Raw genomic sequence first — 23,411 nt, 5'->3', positions numbered from 1 at the left:
ACAATTATAACATACAATGTGATTATAATATTAAAAAAATGGTATTTAATTTATAATCTCTTTTATAAAAATATGAAGATATAATGTATTGGATAAAAATCACTATTTCATGATTTTTCTTTTTATATAGAAAATACCATTACATATTGCGAATAATATTATTTAAATAAGGTATTTGGACGAGATCTCTTCGAGCTTGCATCAATCGATATAAAACCGGGCAATCTAAAGATTCACATTTCGGGTCATCCAAGTAGCCAGTACAAGACTGACATATCTAAAAAAAATAAAGATTTTTATATCAATGCCCTTTATATTCATACAAAAAAATAAAATATAAAAATTATATGTACCATAGTAAGTTCGTGATGAGTACGTTCTAACCACCTTAACTTTTCATGTAGAATAGTAATTGTTTGACTTGGCTTTGACATGCAATTCATACAAATATCTTTTTGCGTTTGATTTTCACAAACAGCACATATAACAGTATTAAAAAATTGTCGAATAGTTAGCTTTTGATTGTTCGCACATAAATTAACTATTTTATCAGGTGTTTGGCGATGGATCATTTCTGTATACCTAATGATAGAGGAAAGTTAAAAGGTAATATTTCAGAACAAATATTACAAATAAACATAGCATAAAAGCATATTATATAATATTCATTGTACCATGTATTAGCATCAACGCTGACTAAATTTAAACACCGATTAAGTGGTGGTATAATAACTTTTGTTATGTAGTATATCGAATTTGGACTTAAACTTTCATCTAAAATTACTTCTGTTGGAGTTCGTACACACTGAATTAGTGGCTGATTTGGGGCTCCAGCTACTATAATATATCGTACTCTTTCACCAGTACGAGGTATCGCCCGTGGATCTTTGCGCATCAATCTTCGTGTTAACTCCAATGCAGGTACACAAGCACTGATTTTGTAACCATTCAAACCACGAAATTCCTTTGCAAATGTTAAATCTTGAATTGATATTCTTTTACGTAAAATTTTATCAAATTGTCTAGTAACATATTGTTTTACTAAAGAGAGATCCTTTGTATCAAATAGGATTTTCAATGTTTTTTCAAGTATCTGAAATTAAAAATTTATTTTAATTCTAAAATGTTTAATAATTAATAATAAAATAATAATTTAATTAATCAAAATTTAATATTGATATTTTCATATTATCATTTCTTCATTTATTTATCTTATTTTATTTCATTTACTTACCTTAGTTACAGCTGGACAACCATCTCTACGAACAGTTTCAATACCTTTTGCTAAATATTCAGGTTCTTTCTGTCCTGGAGACTCATACATATAACCACAGTATCTTTTTTTAGTCTGAATATGAAAAAATATTGTAGAATGTTATACGTATTAATTAATTAATTTATTTATTATTATTAATTTATTTTTGTTATTAATATATTATTTATTAATAATATTAATAAAACTTTACTTGTAATATTGATGGTTGCAAAACTTTCTCAAATTTAAGTTTTACAGGAGGAGGATTAGCTGCAGTAACAGTATCAGCAATTTCAGCTCCTATTGAAAACGCCTCTTCTTTTGATTTTCTACGTAAAAGAATAAATAACGAATCTGTATCACCATAAACAACTTCAGCTCCCCATTTAGGTGTAGATTCTACTATTTTAATCGCTCGTTCTAATGTTTCCCTTCCTTTACTAACCACACTGTCCCCTATCTTAGTTAATAATAATTATAATTAACTTTGCAAAAAATTCATAAAAATATTATGTAACATATGTCTGACATACTTCAATACAAGGCATTCTGCCACTAAAATTAGCAGCTGTATAACCATAAGTAACATTTGCAATTAACTTAAGCCCTAATTGTTGTGAATGAAGAATACGTTGTAATGCGTGATTTTCATTCCCATGAAGTTTCATAGACTTTTTTACCATTAATCGAGTATTTAAAATTTCTGTAAGCATACGCGGTAATATTCCCATTCTTATTTCTGGTTTTACAAAAGCTACACCACAGGGTGCAAAATTTATTTTTCCAAATAGTTTCTTAGCAGTATCTTTTTTTATTTTTAATGTAGTTGCACCAAACTCATATGGTTCATAACTAGAAGAAATAAAAATGGTATTATATTTTTATACTACTCTTTTTATCATAAACATATAGGAATATTGATATTATACTTACTGGCCAATGTGCTCTACACGACCTAAACATGTAGAGAAGCAATAGTTATAAGCAATAATAATGCTTGGATATAAACTTTGAAAATCCAGGACAATTAACGGATCAGTGTATAATGTGGACTGTGGTTCCATAATAAGTGGTAGAGATTCAGGTGCGCGCATTCGGGCTCTTTGTTGTATAGAGGGTGAAACTGAAATATAATTCAAAGGTTTTGCAAGCCTCAACATCATTGATTCAACTCGAAACTGAGAACCTCTTGAAAAAACTTCATAAAATTGTATTCCGAAAAGTCGTGCATGTTCACAAGTTCGACCTAAGATATTGTTGAGATATTATATAAGAAACAGAACATTACATTATAAAATAGAATGAAACAGTAATGGCTGATACAAACCAATAATATCAAGATGGATTAATATTCTCAATGTACCCACAATTCGTATGACATAATGAGTAATAACTCTCCATCGTATTGTTACACTTTTATGGTTCCACCAATTAGTTAAAATCTGAAAAGTAGGACATGACACTCTTTCACGCATTACATGATACATAACGTTCTCAAATGTATAATTTAATAATGCTATTTCATGTCTTATTATTCTCCAAACATCAAGGATAATTCGACCTGAGATTTTTGCATCACTGAAATTATCTTTATCAGATGCTTGTCCTTTAGATATTGGAGGGGCAGTTGGAATTCTTGAAATTTGCCACATAAAATCTTTTAGACCAATATGAGAAGCTCTATGAAAGATATATCCCCATGAAAGAGACTCAACCTCCCAACCAATTAAAATATCTGGATCACAGTGCCTAACTAATATTATAAGACTATTTAGTAAATCCTCTTCAGTAGATACATATGATGTAGTACATGTATTAGCTGAATGTATATTTTTTACTTTTGTATTTTGGGTTAATGAACTTACAAGAATAGCACCTAAAATAGTATTATAGTTAGTTTTATTCATGATTATAAAAAATAATTAAAAAAGAAATACACTAATTCTAATATATACCATGCTCTATTTGTTCAATTTTTGAAGATAATGGAACATCATTATGAATAGCATAGAATATTGCTCCAATTGGATCATGATTTGGATCAGGGAGAAATTTATCACGTGTAATAACGTGTATTTCTACTGCTAATATTGTCAGATATTGATGCTACAATAGTTAAAGAAAATTTTAATAACATCTGATATGATGATATTATCTTATAATTGCATTTGATATGATAGTATTACCACAGTTAGGCCTTTGGCATTTTGACGATTTTCATTTTCAATATTATTACTATGGCCTTTTAGAGTATATTCAATTTGTCCATATGAAATACCTAGATATTGTGGTGTATCATTATTCTTGTATAATAATGGATTTTCAAGCATTTTTTGTAAAGAAGAATTAAAACTATTATTAGATTTGCTTGAATGCTCTGAACTGCTAGAACATTGTGATTTCATATATAGATTATTAGCAAGTATTTTGTTGAGAATATTGCTTTCTTTTATATCTCTTGGAACATCAATATTATCTTTTACTTCATTATTATTGTTCTTCTTTGATAAATACTTTTTAGCTTGTAACCAAGTTTTAACATTTTTCGATGTTGGTGGCTGAATAAGAGGATGAATTATTAACGTATTGTACCCTGCAAGAACTCTCTTTATATTGCAAGATTTTATACTTGATCCAGAAGGATAAAACTCATTTATTCGCACTCGACGCCAGAGTTTAATACCCGTAACTCTATCTAAACTACATTTAAATGGAATTACTTTGTAAATACCATTATTACTTAAATTTTTTCTTTGCTTAAATTTTATCAAATCAATTTTGTTGCTGAAAAATAATGAATTGAATTTTGATTCTAAAATATTATACATCTTCATAGAGTTTATGATTCTTTCTCTGCTTGGTGAATTAAATTTACTTGTAATAGTAATCAACTTAGTTTCTATACCACTTATATCTTTTAGTGCCATGATATTTGGGGTATTTGATTCTGATTCTAATTTTCCATTAAGGTATTGTGTATATGTCATATTACAAACGTCTTCTTCATCTTCATCTTCATCTATATTTTTATGTATTAATGACATTTGGTCTGAAGTATTGTCTAAGTACAAATTGACATTATCTCTGGATGTACTTGGTAAATTATATTCATAATTGACTTTCTCATTCTCTCTTGTGTGTAGTTTTATAGAATTTCCATGACATTTAGAATTCATTGTGGAAATGCTAATGGAATTATTGCTTTTATGTATATTCTCTATGATTTCTTTTGTTAGAGATAAGTTTTCGAAATATATATTATCCTTTACAGAACTAATTTCTTTATTATTAATATTCATAAAACTTAATTTTTTACAAATCTGTTTGTTATTTTTAAGAATAATTTGTGTTTCAAAATTTGTTTTTGATACATTATCTTCTTTATCAAAATTAATTGACTCTTCATGTACATTTGAACTACTAACATTAAAAATCAAATTTTATATAAAACATTCTTGTAAAATAAAAATATAGTCATATTTGTAACATTTACCTGTCTTTGTGTTTAAGAATAACTGAGCCTGTTTTGCTAATATTTGAAGTTTCATTATGTGTAAAGAATGCTGAAAAAAATATAAAATAATTTATCTAAAACATAGTTTGATATATTTGAAATGATATATAACAATAATATACTACTTACTTTGATTTTCCTCTAAAGCTAAATTATCTATTTTATCACGAAATAAATGTTGATTATTTCGTTTCAAAGTATCATAACTAGATTCTGAACTACAAGATTCATTATTTCTAATATTTTTATCTATTTTTGGAGACACTATTCTTATATCAAGCGAAGAATATTTTTTTGAGACAGAACATGGACTATGTACCAATTTTGCTTTAGTTGGGATAGGATATGGTTCATTTGGTAAATAATTTCCAATGGTATTACGTCGCTTATAAGGAGATTGCAAATTAGAATCTTCCAATTCAATCCTTCGTTTTATCAGTGAAATATTAACCACACCCTTGTCACTTTTAAATTTTGTATTTGGCTTATAAACACAAATGCGCTTTTCTTCCTTGTTAATGGTAGTATCCTGATCTACCTCAGAATCACTGGAGCTATTATCAGCATTACCATCAAGTGCAGGTATGTTTAATTTATTTGAAACACTATTCCTGATATACAATTCATTAGGATTGTTTTCAAAATCTATTGAATTTTTTAAATGTTTACACTTATGTAATGTATATTCGATCTCATCTATATCATAAACATCTAAATCTTTGTGATCTAATTTATAAATATTTGTATCTTTATAATACGACAACTTTTTTTCAGTAGTTTGTGACGTTTTTCTACGTTTACTTTCAAATTCTTGATTTTGTTCCTGATAAAATGTAAAATGTTTAGATAATTTAATATCAAATATAGTTCCTTGCGGAATCATTAACTGATTTTGTAAAAGATTAAGATTTATTGGAATATTTATAAATTTTAATTCATTTAATATCATATTACTATTGAAATGTAGTGCAAATTTATCCAATTTTGTACATGCTTTTTTTTCCTCCTTTATTTTATTTCTAGTAAGCTGCCATATTAATTGCTCTTCATTTTTTAAAACTAAATCGCTTGAACCATCATACTGAGGAACATCTCTTGAAGAAGTACTTTCAGTATTATGTTCAGTTATATCATTTGTTTGTTTGTTATATTCTGTCATCTTACTTTCAATTTCAGTGATAACTGAGTTCCACGAACTAAGGCTCAAATCCAAACTTGTAATGTTCAAATCTTCAATTTCATCATCTTCATTATCCACTTTAATTTCATTATTCAACATAGAAAATTGAGAACCTAACATGCTATCGTTATCTATAATTTTCTCTTCTTCATTTTCTTCTCTTAAATCAGCCAATATTTCAACCAAATACATATCTTCAGAGTCCACTAAAACAAATAAGTATATATGTACATGTACGTACAAGTATATATATGTCGGGGTTGCATTGAGGATCAGGTTGGGGGCGTTCGGCGAGTTGCCCTGAGGGGCAGCCATCGTTGCGATATCACGCAAACACCGTTTATTAACACAAATATCGAGAGTACAGAACCGGCGATCAACCCGGGGATTAGATGCTCGCGGTACTGGCGACGATGGTCTCAGGTTCGGTTACGAATACGCGGCCGACGGGGTGATAGATATGCTTAGTAGAACTCAAACGTGCACTGCTCCTGATCGTAAGACGCTCCGTGCTTCCTCGCTCAGATCTCTAGCAAGAATGCCCCAGTGCCCGTCCCGAGGATGCCCGACCCTCGTGTCTCCATCGGTCGCTTTTGGGACCAACCTGCCTGTCCATTAGGAAACTCTTAATTGCCGGACGTGACCTAGGTTTTATGGCGGGTCCTCGGGCTAACGGTACTCGTGTCGCGCAAGTGCCTCAACTTTGGGTATTCATTGTCTGAGGGGCCCGTTGGAATGTTTTACTGCCCGGTACTTCCTGTACTGGAGGTCATACTATCGCTCTATACCTTTGCTAGACAAAGCGCCCATCCCATCGACCGCGGCTACGTTGGGCGACGGGCCGTCGCCCCGAGCCAAAGCTCACCATCACCAGTCTCGAACGATTACGATCGGATTAGCTAACTGTCATTGTTTGCCTACAGCTATAGTAGACCCTGGAGTACCCTGTTGCTGGACTATCCCAAGTTCTAGGTGTTCCGGTGTTCTTCCCTCTCCGACATATATTTACAAATAAAAACTCCAATATATAATTTTAACAAGAAAATGTTTAGTAAAAAATCCTACTTATTGTATAATTACTTACAAATAGTATTTTCTATTGTTTTATCTTGAGGTAAATTTTCGTTTATCTCAAAGTTATCAAATTCTAATAAACTATTATTTAAAAACGTTTCATCTTTAGTTTCTTTATTTAGCATTAGTGATTTAAAATGATTTGGAACATATGAAGCACTAAATGAGTTATTTTCATCATCCACTTCTAAAGGATAACTGTGTATTTTTGATGTTTTTGAAGTTATATCTTCACTAATCTAAGAGTACAAATGAATTAGACTTATATTTTTCAATGTGAAAATTTTAAAAATAAGTTAATACTATACCTGTGATATAGACTGCAATTTTTTCCTTAATCTTTCTTCTTGATAAATATCATTCTCTGTTAAATCATAAATTCTGTTACTAGTATTAGAATACAAAAATTGTGATTCAACATTCTCTAAATCTTTTGCTTCTCTTCTATGTCTTTCTTCATTCCAAATGGCTGCAATACCAGGATTTAAATCCAAATCATTCTGAATTTCTTGTCTATTGAGTATTTCACATGCTTGTGCATCTACTTCTAATTTGCAGGTGCTTTGTTTAACAATAAATGCTGGGAGGTATTTTTGTGAATCAAATAAATTTAATGGACTCTCATTTTCTGAGTTTTCTTCTAATTTTGTATGTATGCATTGTCTAAATTTAACATCTTTTAAGTTTATTAAACTCATACCATATAGATTATAATCAATCATAAATTGCAAAATAAAAGGTATATGTGCTTCATGTGGTTGTAAACTTTGACCAAATATTACTCCATTCTAAAAAAGAATATTTGCTATTATTTCTGCATTCTTTAATAAATATAAAAAGATAATTACAAGCACAGATACTATATACTTGTAATAAATCAGCTGCTCGTTTGATCATAGCTGGATTGTAAAAGTAAATTTTTAGAAACAAATGTTCCTTTTCATGATATCCGTAAAAAGGACTAGAAAAAAGATTTTATGTAATCAAATTCATATATATATACTAATAATATGCAATATATTTAATATTCTTACATTCCAGAAACTTGTTGAATTTTATAAACATGCTGAGTATTAGATATTGCAGATCCCAAAGATACATTTATTGCAGAATCTATTGCTGCTGCCAATTTGTACATGTAACTATTAACATTATCATTTATTGTACATGGTATGTACATATATGGAAATACTCCATGTATATGTAAACATGTTTTTGTTCCTTAATACAATTAAAAATAAAAGATAAATAATTATTATTTAAGTATTTATTAGTAAATATTACATATTAATAAACTACGATATACCAGAAGGAGTAGATCCAAATATCCTGATAACTGGGACTTGCCTAATTTCATTTCCTCGAAAGTCTGAAAATGTTACATCTACTCCTAATAGTGGAATTGACTGATAACTATCTAAAGTTACCAAATTGATTGAAAACATATTTCTTATCTATAAATAAAGCATTGTATCTTTTATATTACTTACTTAAATAAATAAATCCGTTTTTTAAGTACTTACCTGAAGAATTGCAGGTTAGAAAAATTTTCTTTTTACACAATTATTGATACTAATAATTCATGTAAAGTGAGAAATATGGAATTACAGGTTATGCTTATATTTGTTCGTCCACTGATATTAAATCTCAAAGTTATTATGCTCACAATGTTTCTTGAAGTAAAGATGTTTTGTAAATGTTATTTTACTATCATTTTTATACATATATTAAACTATTAATATTGTTTTTAGAAATTCCAATTAATTTTTACATAGCCACACAACTGATGTTTCTGCTAATATGATGCAAAAGTCACAACATCAGGTATACTTTTAACTAAAAAAGTAAGTAACTGTTAATTTCATTAAATAACACTAAAATAGGTATATAATAATAATATAATAAAAATTAGAATTTATATTTTTTATAACATGTTTTTATTTTGTATTACAATTTAAATTTTACAAGTTCATTGTTATATAAGCATATGTAATTAGCAAAATAAATTGTACAAAAGTACATTAAACATACATTAGGCATTTGAAGTATTTAATTTCAACTTTGATTATGTAGACTGAATGAAAAATAGACTATAATATACTTTGTAGAGTAACAGGTTCTCATATTTAAAAGATATTACATTTCATAAGATCAACATTATACAAAATAACATTTCACTTTTGTATCGCGTATATACTTATCCATATGCAGATAATATTGATACATATTAGAAATATTTTGTGCGTATGTATTTCATGGTAATTTATAGGCCAATAGAATTATAATAAAGCATTAGCAAATTATATTAGAAATTCTTCAAATATAAACTATTAATGCATAATTCTAAAGTTTAACGTTTACATGAAATAAATATCAAAATATGCATAGAAACAATAATAATGATGGCCCAAATTAATCAACTTAAGGTAATTAAATGAATGTTTGAATATTGATGATACAAATAGACTCGATATTTCATTCTAATCATATAATAAATTAAACATATCAAAATACAAATACTTAGAGGAAAAAAATTGAAATGATTCGCTTTTTACTTTAAACATGCAAGTTTAAAAAATGGTACAGTAACTTCTTTCACGAAAGGGATTCGATTTCTGTGATGAAAAACCAACCAAAAGATAATCTTCTTGCTCGTGTTCTGTAATATATTTCATGATATCTTCAACAGCTTTGCTAACTGTAATTCGTTTTAAAGCAGCTTCACGTCGTAGCTGCTCCGTAATTTGCCGTTGTTGTTGTAAATTGGTGGTCACCATATCCATAACAGACGAAGGCAACAGAATTTTGTATGGAATACTAAAATAAAATACTAAAATGCACAACATTTCTTTCTTCTATTATTTAATAGCAATATTTAAAAGTATTAAAGCTATGAAATCAAATTACCAATTTTTGATAATAACCTCCGTCAGTGCGATACGCTTAGTAATACTTCAAATAAATTATTATACTTTTCCTACGTCTTAATAAATTTTATCAGTTTCCAACTTTAAGCCTATCCCTTAAGGCTAGTTTTCGTAAAGATGTATATTTGGATTGATAGGAGCTTTAGAACCTATATGACATATATAATCCCAATTTTTACACAAATATTTCTTTAAATTTAAATAAATCGTAACTATTTATTTAAAAAATAATTTATCTAACATCTAAAATTTGTCTAGTTATAAAATTAGAATTAGCACTGAGAGATGTCGTTATAGTAGAAACCTCGAAGGAAAGATCTGGATTCTTCATCATTTATGACGGAAAGTTAAATTAGGGTATTAATTGTGAATTGCACGTGAAGTTATTATATTAGATTTAATTCTAATTTTTATAAAAATAATCATGGCTTTGCATGTACCAAAAGCACCGGGCATGGCCCAAATGCTTAAAGAAGGTGCCCGCGTAAGTATAAAATACTTTTTAAAAATTACGTGTATATTATTAAGCTAATATGAAATTATCTCAGAAGATGTCTTCTTTGGAATATGACACAATGTTTCATCAAACATTACCTTTTATAGACATATTATATTCGTTTGACGTACATATTTCTATAATATGCTTAAAAATGTAATATTCTCAAAAAATTAAAAAATTTCGATATTTTTAAATTTATTTTTTATATTATTTATAGTCGGTTTATAGCCTATAGATTGTTAATATAATTGTATGTGAACTTCAATAATAAATTTATGAATAAGTTTGGAATCATTACATGATAAACTTCTAAATGTTTTTATGTTTTAAATGTGATTAATAATTTCTAAGTAATAATTTTAAGCAATACCAAAGACCAAGTAGAACCAAAAGTTTTTATTTTTAATTTATTTTGGTTAATATTAAAGTACAGCTAAGTAATTAAATATAATATTCATAACCATAATTGATATGCATTTTCTCTTTAATCAGTATTTCTCAGGTTTGGAAGAAGCAGTATATGGAAATATAACAGCATGTAAGCAGTTTGCACAAACTGTAAGGACTGCTTATGGTCCAAATGGCATGAATAAAATGATAATTAATCATATAGAGAAATTGTTTATCACAAATGATGCTGCAACAATTATTAATGAATTGGAAGTTGAACATCCAGCTGCTAAATTGTTAGTTCTAGCATCAAAAATGCAAGAAGCAGAAGTTGGCGATGGTACCAATTTTGTAATCATTTTTGCTGGAGCACTTCTTGAAGCTGCAGAAGAACTACTTCGTTTGGTAAAATTTCAAAATTATAAATGCTGATATTATTTGCTAATTTTACAAATCACAAACATACTAAAAGGGTATAAACATTTTGTATACTAGGGAATTACTACATCTGAAATAGTTGAAGGATATGAAGCTTCCTTGGAAAAAGCTTTGCAAATATTACCAACATTAGTCTGCTATGAAGTAAAAGATTATCAAGATGAAAAACAAATAAAACTGGGAATTAAGACAGCTATTATGAGTAAGCAATATGGAAATGAAGAATCTCTTACTTCTCTTGTTGCACAAGCTTGTGTTTCTATTTTACCAAAAAAATATACTTTTAATGTGGATAATGTACGTGTTTGTAAAATACTGGGAAGTGGCATATCTAGTTCTGAGGTTGTACAGGGAATGGTATTTAAGAGGCAAGTTGAAGGAGACGTTACAAGAAAAGATAATGCCAAAATTGCTGTCTATACTTGTGCTATAGACGTTATACAAACTGAAACGAAAGGAACAGTATTGATAAAAACAGCAGATGAACTGATGAAATTCTCTAGAGGAGAGGAATCCTTATTAGAATCTCAAATAAAAGCAATTGCTGATAGTGGAGCTACTGTGATTGTTTCAGGAGGAAAGTTTGGAGATATGGCTTTACACTACATGAACAAATATAACATAATGGCTGTTCGTATACCTAGCAAATTTGATGTTAGGAGATTATGTAAAACTGTTGGTGCTACTGCACTTCCAAAATTGGTAAATAATTTTCTTATAATGGTTATTTTTTAAACATATCACAAAGAATTAACTAATCATTTCTGCTTTAAGATTCCACCATCGAAAGAAGAGTTAGGGTATGCAGATTCAGTATATATCGACGAAGTTGGAGACACTATAGTAGTAAAGTTTGCAATAAATGGCAAAGATAGTAGAGTTAGTACTATACTTATTCGGGGATCTACGGAAAATTATATGGATGATATTGAACGGGCTATTGATGATGGAGTCAATACATTTAAAGGAATAACAAGAGATGGGAGATTTGTTCCAGGAGCAGGTGCTACAGAAATTGAACTTGCCGCACAACTCAGTACATATGCAGATACTTTACCAGGTTTAGAACAGTACGCAGTACGTAAATTTGCAACAGCTTTGGAAATTTTCCCAAAAACCTTAGCGGAAAATAGTGGAAGTCATGCATCTGAACTTCTATCTAAGCTTTATGCTGCACATAAGGAAGACAAAAAGAATTATGGTTTTGACATTGATGTACGTATTCTGCTATGTATCTGCTTAAAATTTTTGTAAAATTTCAATAATTTCATGTAAATAGTGAATATTAAAGAAAAATATATTTGTTTATAGCAAAAAGCAGGTCTTATAGATACACTGGAAGCTGGAATCTTGGATTTGTTCTTAACAAAACAATGGGGTTTAAAATATGCTGTTGGCGTTGCGTGTACTGTACTTAAAGTCAATCAGATTATAATGGCAAAACGTGCAGGAGGACCAAAAGTACCAGGCGGTGGTATTCGCGACGATGACGAGTGATAATACATAAAGCATCATATACATACATATAACATTTAATTATTCATTAATTCTTATGTTGTTAGCTTATAGTGTTATATTACATTGCTTTTTCATTAAACTTCATGTCAAACAAGAAAAATATTTATAAAAGAATATTGACTATTTATTTACACACTACATACTTGTTAATACATCTGTATGTAATATTACGCTGCTTTTTCTAATGAAAACATGATTTATAATAAAATAGTATTTTATAATTTCCTTTAAATGTTATGAATATAGCACTTAAAATTCGAATTATTGTGTAATATGTATAAAAGGCTAAATGAATGTTAATTAGGATTAAATATTTTTATATTATTTATTATTTTTTAATTTATTATATTTAGTTAAATATAAATCTTTTTAAATTTAATTGTTTATTAAATGATGTGTTATTAAGGTTAGTGTGTAGTTAGTATAGTGATTAATTATGACTAACCAATAAAAAACAACAAATTTTCTGGTGAAATAATACAAAACAGAAAAATAGATTTTTATCGGATATAAATAGGTCTGTTTAATCAAAATTTGAACCATATATACCATATATACATATGTATAAAAAATATTTCTTGACTCTACACATTGTTAGGATATTAGTTTTTTGATAAAAAGATAAGAAGTTATATAATGTCTCAAATATTAAGCAATAAACAGTAGTCATTCTATCAGTAATTATAGTTAGATACTCCAGAACCTTTACAAAAGAAAAATAAGCAATATGAGCCTTAAATTTGCTTCCAACTTATCCTTTATGTTCACAGAGGCACCATCTATCATTGAAAGATATAAATTGGCAAAAGAAGCTGGTTTTAGAGCAGTAGAAAGTGGATTTCCTTTTGGTTTTTCCATTAAAGATGTATCAGAAGCCCAAAAAAATGCACATGTTGAACAAATTCTTATAAACGTGTTTACAGGTATGTATTTGACAATTACAACTAATGTGAAGCATTATACAAATAATGGCAAGAAAAATAGTCTTATATTAAGGTATAACTTTCGTTTTATTATATATATGTAGGTGATGTTTCAAAAGGAGAGTTAGGATTTGCAGCGATACCTGGAGAAGAAGAAAACTTTAAAAAAAGCATTGATTTAACAATAGAATATGCAAAAGCATTAAATTGTAAACGGTAAAAGAAATTGTTTAAATTGATTGATATCATTAATGATTGTTTTTTCTAATAAAGAATTTTTCGTTTTATTTTTTATACAATCTCTTTTTAGAATTCATATTATGTCAGGCAAAGTAAATAAAGTAACAACTGTCAATGATGATGTGTATGTAAAAAATCTTTTATATGCATTGCAAAAATTTGAAAAAGAGGGAATACTAGGCCTTATAGAACCTATTAATAATATCACCGTACCAAATTATTATATGAATAGTTTCCAGAAAGGTAACCTTTTAATACAAAAGATTTAATGAAAGACTTGAATAAGTCATTAATATGACATTTTTTATAGGTTTAGATGTAGTGAAGAAGATAAATAAGCCAAATTTAAAATTACAACTTGATATCTTTCACTTACAACATATTTGTGGCAATATTACAAAAAACATCAAGGAACTTCTACCATACGTTGGTATGTGATTTATCTAAATTACATATACATATATACATATATTTATATACATGTGAAATTTATATATTTTCTTGTCATTATAGGTCATGTACAAATTGCTCAAGTACCAGATAGACATGAACCTGATACTTCTGGGGAAATAGATTATAAATATGTTCTTTCGATCTTAGAAAAAGAAGGATATGATGGGTATGTAGGTTTAGAATATTGTCCAAAATCGTCATCAGTAGATGGATTAAGTTGGATACAAAAATATGGTTATGAATTATAAGATTCATTTTGTAATTATATATTGAAAATCTTCATTTATAATATAACAATCATTTATTTCTTATCATTGTTTAAAGAAATCTTAAGTACCTCTTCTTATAACAGTCAAATACATTTTGTGTTACAATATACTTGTCACGTTTCTATTACAATATAACTTTATTATGTACTTTATATACACACAACAAGATTGATGAATAAGTCAAACTTATGTTAATACTTCCTACTAAAGTTACTTCTTTGCACATTAGTCTTATTTTTTTCACTTATGATTAAGTTGAACATAACCATTATTACTAATATAAATGTAAATTTTTAGTGTTTAATTACCATCTACTAAATTTACACAATTGTGTCATCAGTGCTATCACTGCTTTTGTATACAAGATAAGATTCGCTAATAATACTTTTTTATTTAGTACTGTTATCCAGTACTTTTATATATCTTACTGATGTTACATGATACATTATATTTCAATAAAATCTGTAAACAATATAAAGAATATAAATTATAAACCATAAATTTGTTCTAGTAATGTAAATGTATTATTTGTCAATTATAAAGTATATGTTATATTAAAAGATACCAACTTTATTGTTAATCTTATTTTAATAAAAATATTATTGTTGTAAGTAAAAAATAAATTTATTCAAAACTCAGTTAATTTTTTTTATTAATCTTTAATTATATATTTATATTTATTAATTTATTAATAATTATATATTCGTTAATTTTTAATTAATTAATTTTATAATTAGTTGCATTAAATAAAATACATGAAAAAATCATTATTATAACGAAATATTTTCGAATATGAGAAAACGAAGAAATATCCTTAAAATTGTTTTTATTCTTTTTAATATTAAATAATATTTTTAAAAGTATGTAATTGTATTAGTTTTTTAGTTATGTAACATAACTATCTCTAACAAATATAAATAGAGAATGTTATAGAATTTACATCAAATGTGATTAAAACATATTTTGTACAATATAAATAAAATTCATTTTGATATTTCATTTTAATGATTATTAAATATTTTTAATTTGAAAATGATAACAGATTTATTACCTTATAGTAACTTTAATTCATAATTTCTTTATAAAATCATTAAATTCAATGGCAACATTTCTTTTGTTTAGTCATAACTATTTATATATATCACCAAATCATTTTTATATTCTTCACATTTCAATGGCATCAATTATTAACAGCAATTTAATATCTATAAAACATTGTAAATTATGATCAGAATTACATATATTGCTATATGCAATAATATCTGTAAATAATGAGAATGTTACTTATACATACCTAAAATCTTAAAAATTTTCTGCAGATTTTATGTTCTAATTTCTGTCAATAATTTTTATAATATGTGTTAATGTATACAGAACTATAAATGTTCTAATCTATAGTAATAAATATAATCTAGCTATTAATCCTTTGCATTTGTATATCAAAATACTGCAAGAAAATTATCAAATTAGCAAAATAAAAAATAGTCCATAAAAATACCTACAGAAAAAAAATTTACTGAAAAATATTTAACTTCAAACTTAAGACTAAGGAGGCTTTACTAAGATCAATAGAATCACATTTAACAGAAGGACTAATTAAAAAAGATAGCAAGTGCAAAGGATTTATATAAAGACTTTAAAATTAGGTTGTGTTAACAAGAAATATTTGTTAATAATAAAAAGATGAATAATAAATTTTAAATGCTGCTTCAAACAACTTCAGTTGCGTCCACCAATGGTTGATTGGCATCTGTTGCACGAGTTATCATAGCAGAGCTGTAAAATATTTTAAAGAATATTCAATAAATTTACTTATCACATATACAGATTGACTAAAAATATTTGTTATGCAAATAAATTTATATTAGCAGTTATATTAAAAGAGTTTACTAAAAGTACAATATCAAATATAAAGAAAGCTGTGACACATAATTATATATAAAAATTACTATACAAGATAATGTTTCAAATTACACTTTCAAAAAAAGCATTAAATGTTAGTGTTTGTAAACAAAAAACATGCAATAATACAAAACTCAATTTTGCCATAGATGAATTTAAAATGAAGTAAATATATATGTATATATATATATATAAATTCTCTGCTCAACATATTTTACAATAAATTTTATTATATAAAAAGCTAACTTTCTGTGTTATTTATGACAATTTATGTTACAAATATAGTTCACATCATAAAATACACTTATTAAGATAATTAAAAAATGTTTCCAGTAATTATTATTCACAAAAACAATAGTTGATATTTGTATAGTTACAATAAACATATTGTTTCATATGTCAAACAATATGTTTTCAAACATATACATATTACGTTAAAAAACAATATTTATCAATTACAACATTTTAAAAAATGAATACACTTTGGACCAAACAATTTGATATTACCCAGTGCCAAGTGCCAAAAGTGTAGCTTCTTCTAGCAATGTCATTTGATCAATGGTAGGCCTGTGGTCAAAAACTCAATCTAATTACTATATTAAATACACACACATTGATATGGAGATATATTTGCATAACTATGTAAATTTTAGTAATATGAATCAATTAAAGAGAATTTCTATAGTATTAATAAAAATAAGTGTGTTATATTTTAATTACAGCAAGAAAATGTAAATGTATTTTTTAAAATAGTACACAAACTTTATATATGTTAACGTGACGTACATCTCTTCTAAGTACACAATAAGTAAGCAGTGTTAGTATAGCTTACAATGAAAATACATAGTACAATTACATAATGACAAAAGTGAACTTTTATGCAATATATTAATATACATATATATATATACTTTTTAAATATTATGATATATTTATATTATATTATATATTAATATAGTATTATATGTATACACATATTATACAATAATATATAGTATTTTATATATATATAAGTCCTAAAGTTATGTATTATAACATGCATGTCTATAGATATAATTCTACGTTCATGCACAGTAACCAACTTTAGTGGAACAAAAATGATAGATTGTATTAAATCAAAATTAATTATATATAAGAAGAAAGTTAATTAAATATAAAATCTTTTATGTATAAATACGTTGAATGTTTCAAATTTATCAATTTATTTATCTCCTTTTTATTACAGCATTTTTAAATCAGTAATGGACAATAAAGTTTATCTACATATTTATCTCATAAATAGTATTTTACACATATCCTACAAATTAATAAATTCGTAAATAACGAATGTAATAACATAAAATTAATATATAATTCATACCTTTATATATTTTTTAGGCATACCTCTTTGTTTTACTTATTATGTTTACATTAATTATTATAAAAAATGTATATATTACATATTTACTACACACTTTCTTATTTTTTAAGTATGTAGTCATATTGACTACTAAATTAAATTATTATCTAAGTTTCCTTTAGAAAAAATTACACAATATATAATGTACATACATAAAATATGAGCTCATATAAACTCTTTATTAGTTGATACTATAATGGTTTGATTTTGATAAGAGAAGAAGAGTTAAACTGTAAGTTTTCATAATTTTTATAATTTTTTAAGCCAATTTATCTTTATAGTACTGTTTATTTTATTTTTATTGATAAAAATAAAAAGAATGTAATACGATAATTTTCTAGAGTTAATCCCTATATTTTATATTTAAAATATTTCAGAATAAATGTTATATCTTTCCTTCTATGAGGCAATGATAGTAACTTATTTGTGATAAACAAAAAGATTAAATATGTAAGCTGACATTAGTATGTACTATTACTTAGATGATTGCAGAACTCTTGTGGCTAATATGAGTTTTGTACTAAAAGTATCATATACTTGGATAATGCATATAAATTAATGCGCTGCCTCAAAATAGGGATTCCAGACTACACAATACCTGATTGTGACCCATAGGGAGGTGGAGAGTCAAGTTCAGTCTCATCACCCCACTGTTGGGTAGTATGTCCCAACAGAGTATGTGTGTCTTCATTGCACAGCCGTTCAGGAAAGTTTACCCCATCGCCAAAACTGTAACCCACACCCTACCTTCTACTTCATGTAATCCCATCTATTTTTAGAGGTAGCGTATCTATTTATCTCTGATAAACATGTAAAAATTATGCAATATTTTGATTTTAGAATTTTATATAGCTTCTAATATTTTCAATATATTTCTGCTTTTCTTCGTGTTTATTTGTGATTTATTATTCATAAATAAAGACTGTATACATACAGAAAAAATAATGTTAAATATAGTTACGCCACTTCTAAGAATCAAATAAATATCAATTTGCAAGAACCAGATGCACAATATTTTTGATGATAGTAAAATAATTATACTGATAATCTCTATTAACACACAATATAATGCATCTACAAAAAATATACATTTTTGCATAAAAATAAACATAGCACCTATTTTACAATCCATCACAATAATTGTCTGTGGATTATATATAAAATAAAACCTTAATCTTATTATAAATATATAAATAAATTTTAACATACTTTATCATTGTAGTATAAATGTAATATTATTCGCTAATATTGTAAAAATTCCATTTTTCAACATAGAAAATTAATATTGTATTGACTAAAATTCATTATTGCAGAACACATTTCAACAAATAACAGAACACGCACCTCATTAATCAACAATTAATAAGAGCATTAGATACATATAGCTATAACATCAAAATTGTAATTTTATCAATTTTATGTTACTCTCAATGTTAATAATAATTCAATAAATTTTTTAAATATAACATTGGCCTTTAAAATAGAGTTGAATAAAAGCATAAATAAAATAAGTACTTGCATGCATTTGTGAAGCAAATATATATATGTAACTTTGTTACTCTGGAACTCTGTATAAAATAAATAATAACTGAAAAAAAATGGTTCCGTAAAAAAGGAAGTGCATAAATTTAACAAAAAGATATGAAGAAAATGTTTCCCACTTCTTCTCCTATAAAGTATTTAAACATTTTTCAAATGTATAACAATATATATTATTTATTTTAATATTAACTGCCTTTTAATCAACAATATTAAGGAGTTCCATAGTAAGGTTTATATATAACTATCATTATATTGGCACTGTAGATTTCTATAATGCTGACCTGTTTCGGGTACTGCCCATGGAGTCATAAGTATTGGATGTGCCTTGATGTTGCGCACGTACTGGATAGGCGACACCATTTCCAAGACTAAAACACATTCAACGTATCCATCGCGTTTTAACGGCAATTACTATTGTATTTATGTACTTATGACAAACATAAATTAATATAGAATTATTGAGAAAATAAATGATATGTATTATTAAAATGTAATATGTATTATGAATAAAGATTAAAATCATTCTTGACTTTTCTTTGATATTTAATGTTGAATGCAGTACAAAATTAATTTATATAATTTGATTTTTAAGGCAGTTTATATAATCTATATTATACAAGGTGTTTTACACAACTGTCTTACGGGACAAGTCATAGCATTAAAACGCCAGGAGATAGAAAAAATATTTATTAGAAAAATTAAATGATTTTGAGAGATGTATTACGTTGTGTATGTATCTTTCCCGGAAGTAGTGACATTTCAAAGATTTCAACTCATTGTAAGGAAAGACAACACAGTATTTTTTTTGTTAATATTTTCCTTATCTTCTATACGATAAATTTTACAAGATTAAAGTTAAAATATTTTTAAACTAATGATTTTTCAACTCAAAAAGGTTAATATCTTCTTGTAGAGAATTAAAAAATGCATTGAATGGTGTATAAAAAAATATAAGGTAATGTAAAGGTAATAAAGGTAATATTGAAATTTTTGGAACATTACTACTTTTGGAGAAGACGCATGCATCACATAACGTATCACTCAAAACCTTTCAATTTTGCCTAATGAAATTTTCTTCTATCTTCTACTGTTTTAATGCTGTGACTTATTCCATGGGACAGTTGTGTGAAACACCCCATTATTTACATTTTTACCATTTTCTTCACTTTTATCTAGAAGATAATATTACTTTTCCATGAAACTATACTACCACTTAACAAAAAAGCATACAGTACAACAGATAGTGCTATAGGTGAAAACATCTGTATATCTAAGTACTATTTACTATCATTATATTTAATAATAGAAAGAATTAAATTTCCTGAAATATACATATGAGACAATAACATTTATAAATTTGCAGTATTATATTATATATATATTCATGTATGTATATTAGGATACACATGCTCTTTTACATGATTCATAAGTATAAATTGTAATTACTACATAAATACAACAAGTGTACTAAATTCATCACATCTGTATATTGTGCAAATGGTTCATAGTCTTATGATAAACTTATATTTATTATATTATTATGATAGGAATACCATATTGAAATGTGAATTGCTAAATACTTGTTAAACTTACCTAGTAAAAATAGGAAGGAACCATAGTTTACGATTATCACCAAAAACTTCTTGGAAGTTATTGTATTTTCCAAGACTAAAACCATCCTTATCCTTCCCTGTGCGGAACATAGGTGGTGTAAATGCCTCTACAAATAATTCATAACATTTAGTGCATATTACAAGTATTTTATAAAACATTAAATAATTTTTGTATAACATGCTTTTAATTACCTAATGTAGATCTATTATGTAAAACAAGGTAGCAATGATAAAAGAAAAGGGAAGTTAAACTAACTGCAAACATCAATGCGACAAAGAATAAGAACAATAGATGGAATCTACCCATTCCATCCAATTCCCCCTATGAAGAAAATATTTGCATTATTATAAGATTAAAAAACAATGTACAAAGTTTTTTATATACATTTCAATTATATTTAAAGATTAAAAAAGAAACAATAAAACATTAAAACATTAAAAAAATTTAATTAAATTATATTCTTATAATTTTTATAATTTATTAAAACAGGTAATTTAGCAGAAATATCTAAAAAAATTGTATACTTACTTTCCAAAAACGTATAAGATATTGTAAAGATGTAGCAGTAATGAATATGCAATAAAGAAGGGCATATGCCAGGAACAACATGAAAAATTTATAATTGTGGAAACCTACACAATTGTTCACCCATGGACAGTGATGATCCATTTTTAAAACACATGTACTACATACACTACAATGGTGTGCTCGATCTGGCTTGATTAATTGACATTTCTCACAGAAACGTATGACTAAAATATATATTTTACATACAATACATTCCCTTAATATACAAATATGAAAAAGTAAACATTATACCTCCTTTTATAGTGCGATTTGTAACTGGAAGACCTTGTGCAAATCTCTCTAAGATTTGCCTCTGTGCTTCTTCCGTTCCAGCTTGATGAAATTTTTCCATTTCCGCATCCGGTATTTTAAACTAAAACATCATTTGGCACAAAACATCATTTTATTAATATTTTATATACATATGTTACTTTTATATTGTAATTGTTATATAGATCAAATTTTACCTTGTATGGTATTTCTATTAGGTCCGTAAATACAGTTTGCCAATAAGACCATAAAAATAATAGAAACAGGATGTGGTAAAAAAACAAATAAAAAGCTGTTGGAAAAGAAAATAAAGACAATAAAGTCAGTAAATTTTTAATAGAAGTATATTTTTATTAACAATACTCTATTAGTAATTGTACAAACCTTTTTGAACATAATTATCTACAGTATCTAAAATGGAAAAGGAGACAAAATTAGTATACATGATATCATACAAATTTTTTACGTGTATTACAGATTGAAAATAATAACGAAATTTTATTTTTGTTACAAAATGTTTGCTATTAAGAAGAAAAAATCTATGAAAACACTTACAAAAACATAACTGCACCACATAAGCATAATACGACCATAAGACAATCGTCAAAATAAAAATAACTGGTATCCATTTTGCGGCTTTTACAAACCACCAACAAGATCCGTTTTGCTTTCCCATTCTATTCACTGTATTATAGTTATACATGTGTGCACAATTATATCATTCAGGTAAACATTATTTTTACCATTATCAAACCGATGCACCATTGCAGACACTTTGCACACAAAGTGTACATACGAGGCCGACACTTCCTTTATTACAAGGAATCATATTACGATAAATAGTCAAATATTATTTTGTTTTTATTATTTATCTTCTGTCATCAACATTACGTATACCAATATGTATTAAATTATACAAAATAAGAGTTATTTTTTCGAACTGAAATGATATTTTACTTTTGTTGTCTATTCCATAACATCCTTAGATAAAACAGATATATGAGGGCATGTTTGTTTTGGGTTTTAGTTATTAAATGTATACTTTACAATTATATTTAAAGATATACAAAATATAATTTCACTGCTTTTCATCAAGCTATGGCGTTTCGAAAAAGTGGCCAGTAAATGTCGACGATTTTTTTCAACAAAATTTAATTACATGATATGATTGATACCATACTTTTATCTCTTGTCATTATTGTACATAAAGGTCAGTAAAATTAAGTTTCCTAAAATTACCAATTTTCAAGTTCAACAATCATATGTGCATAATCAATATATAAGAAATATATTAATTGTATGAGAATATAATTTGCGATAGAAAAGTAGATATGAACTACCATTAATACTAAACAGGAATCTTAAGATATATAAGTTGGCAAATTGGAAATTGCGCACAATTTAAAAATTTCATTTTGGCGAGTAACTGTAAGGAAT

The 23,411-nt window shown here is 26.7% G+C and overlaps 5 protein-coding genes across 12 annotated transcripts; 2 read left to right on the top strand and 3 right to left on the bottom strand.

Moving 5' to 3' along the window:
* Window positions 1-44: 44 nt before the first annotated feature.
* Window positions 45-8,806, bottom strand: DNApol-zeta (DNA polymerase zeta catalytic subunit). 5 transcript variants are annotated; one of them, XM_033340966.2, is made up of 18 exons: window positions 8,547-8,806; window positions 8,330-8,477; window positions 8,058-8,244; window positions 7,891-7,984; window positions 7,332-7,811; window positions 7,034-7,262; window positions 4,899-6,155; window positions 4,749-4,818; window positions 3,442-4,675; window positions 3,211-3,361; window positions 2,583-3,131; window positions 2,189-2,501; window positions 1,789-2,107; window positions 1,467-1,715; window positions 1,235-1,348; window positions 675-1,093; window positions 354-582; window positions 45-277 (listed from the first exon to the last, which is right to left on the bottom strand). In XM_033340966.2, exons 2-18 carry the CDS (start codon window positions 8,466-8,468, stop codon window positions 140-142), a joined length of 6,171 nt encoding a protein of 2,056 aa, XP_033196857.2. In that variant the 5' UTR covers window positions 8,469-8,477; window positions 8,547-8,806; the 3' UTR covers window positions 45-139. The 5 variants fall into 5 exon arrangements, with proteins under 5 accessions (XP_033196857.2, XP_033196858.2, XP_033196859.2 ...); XM_033340967.2 differs by having other exon boundaries at window positions 3,442-4,672; XM_033340968.2 differs by having other exon boundaries at window positions 8,330-8,392.
* Window positions 8,807-8,937: 131 nt separating this feature from the next.
* Ggamma1 (guanine nucleotide-binding protein subunit gamma-1) lies at window positions 8,938-10,082 on the bottom strand. Of its 2 annotated transcripts, none has more exons than XM_076626249.1 (2): window positions 9,931-10,082; window positions 8,938-9,840 (listed from the first exon to the last, which is right to left on the bottom strand). In XM_076626249.1, the coding sequence occupies exon 2, from the start codon at window positions 9,804-9,806 to the stop codon at window positions 9,594-9,596; it is 213 nt and encodes a 70-aa protein (XP_076482364.1). In that variant the 5' UTR covers window positions 9,807-9,840; window positions 9,931-10,082; the 3' UTR covers window positions 8,938-9,593. The 2 variants fall into 2 exon arrangements, with proteins under 2 accessions (XP_076482364.1, XP_033196867.1); XM_033340976.2 differs by having other exon boundaries at window positions 8,938-9,853; window positions 9,931-10,081.
* Window positions 10,083-10,275: 193 nt separating this feature from the next.
* On the top strand, window positions 10,276-12,909 carry CCT8 (chaperonin containing TCP1 subunit 8). The gene is made up of 5 exons (XM_033340973.2): window positions 10,276-10,434; window positions 10,942-11,244; window positions 11,335-11,979; window positions 12,052-12,492; window positions 12,589-12,909. The coding sequence occupies exons 1-5, from the start codon at window positions 10,375-10,377 to the stop codon at window positions 12,772-12,774; spliced, it is 1,635 nt and encodes a 544-aa protein (XP_033196864.2). The 5' UTR covers window positions 10,276-10,374; the 3' UTR covers window positions 12,775-12,909.
* A 515-nt stretch (window positions 12,910-13,424) lies between these two features.
* On the top strand, window positions 13,425-15,181 carry Gip (hydroxypyruvate isomerase-like protein Gip). Its single transcript, XM_033340975.2, has 5 exons — window positions 13,425-13,718; window positions 13,823-13,934; window positions 14,029-14,201; window positions 14,269-14,388; window positions 14,472-15,181. Exons 1-5 carry the CDS (start codon window positions 13,523-13,525, stop codon window positions 14,657-14,659), a joined length of 789 nt encoding a protein of 262 aa, XP_033196866.1. The 5' UTR covers window positions 13,425-13,522; the 3' UTR covers window positions 14,660-15,181.
* A 1,105-nt stretch (window positions 15,182-16,286) lies between these two features.
* Window positions 16,287-23,109, bottom strand: LOC117160368 (palmitoyltransferase ZDHHC15B). 3 transcript variants are annotated; one of them, XM_033341070.2, is made up of 10 exons: window positions 22,530-23,104; window positions 22,359-22,385; window positions 22,172-22,266; window positions 21,957-22,077; window positions 21,666-21,889; window positions 21,329-21,458; window positions 21,117-21,243; window positions 19,805-19,891; window positions 18,580-18,710; window positions 16,287-16,456 (listed from the first exon to the last, which is right to left on the bottom strand). In XM_033341070.2, the coding sequence occupies exons 1-10, from the start codon at window positions 22,675-22,677 to the stop codon at window positions 16,446-16,448; spliced, it is 1,101 nt and encodes a 366-aa protein (XP_033196961.1). In that variant the 5' UTR covers window positions 22,678-23,104; the 3' UTR covers window positions 16,287-16,445. The 3 variants fall into 3 exon arrangements, with proteins under 3 accessions (XP_033196961.1, XP_033196962.1, XP_076482360.1); XM_033341071.2 differs by lacking the exon at window positions 18,580-18,710 and adding an exon at window positions 17,090-17,149 and having other exon boundaries at window positions 22,530-23,102; XM_076626245.1 differs by lacking the exon at window positions 19,805-19,891 and having other exon boundaries at window positions 22,530-23,109.
* Window positions 23,110-23,411: the final 302 nt, after the last annotated feature.

This window comes from Bombus vancouverensis, chromosome 18, assembly GCF_051014615.1.
Source record: "Bombus vancouverensis nearcticus chromosome 18, iyBomVanc1_principal, whole genome shotgun sequence".
In the NCBI taxonomy this organism is placed as follows: Eukaryota; Metazoa; Arthropoda; class Insecta; order Hymenoptera; family Apidae; genus Bombus; species Bombus vancouverensis.
Note: the sequence above shows the minus strand (reverse complement) of the source record. Positions and strands in the feature narration are given on the sequence as shown.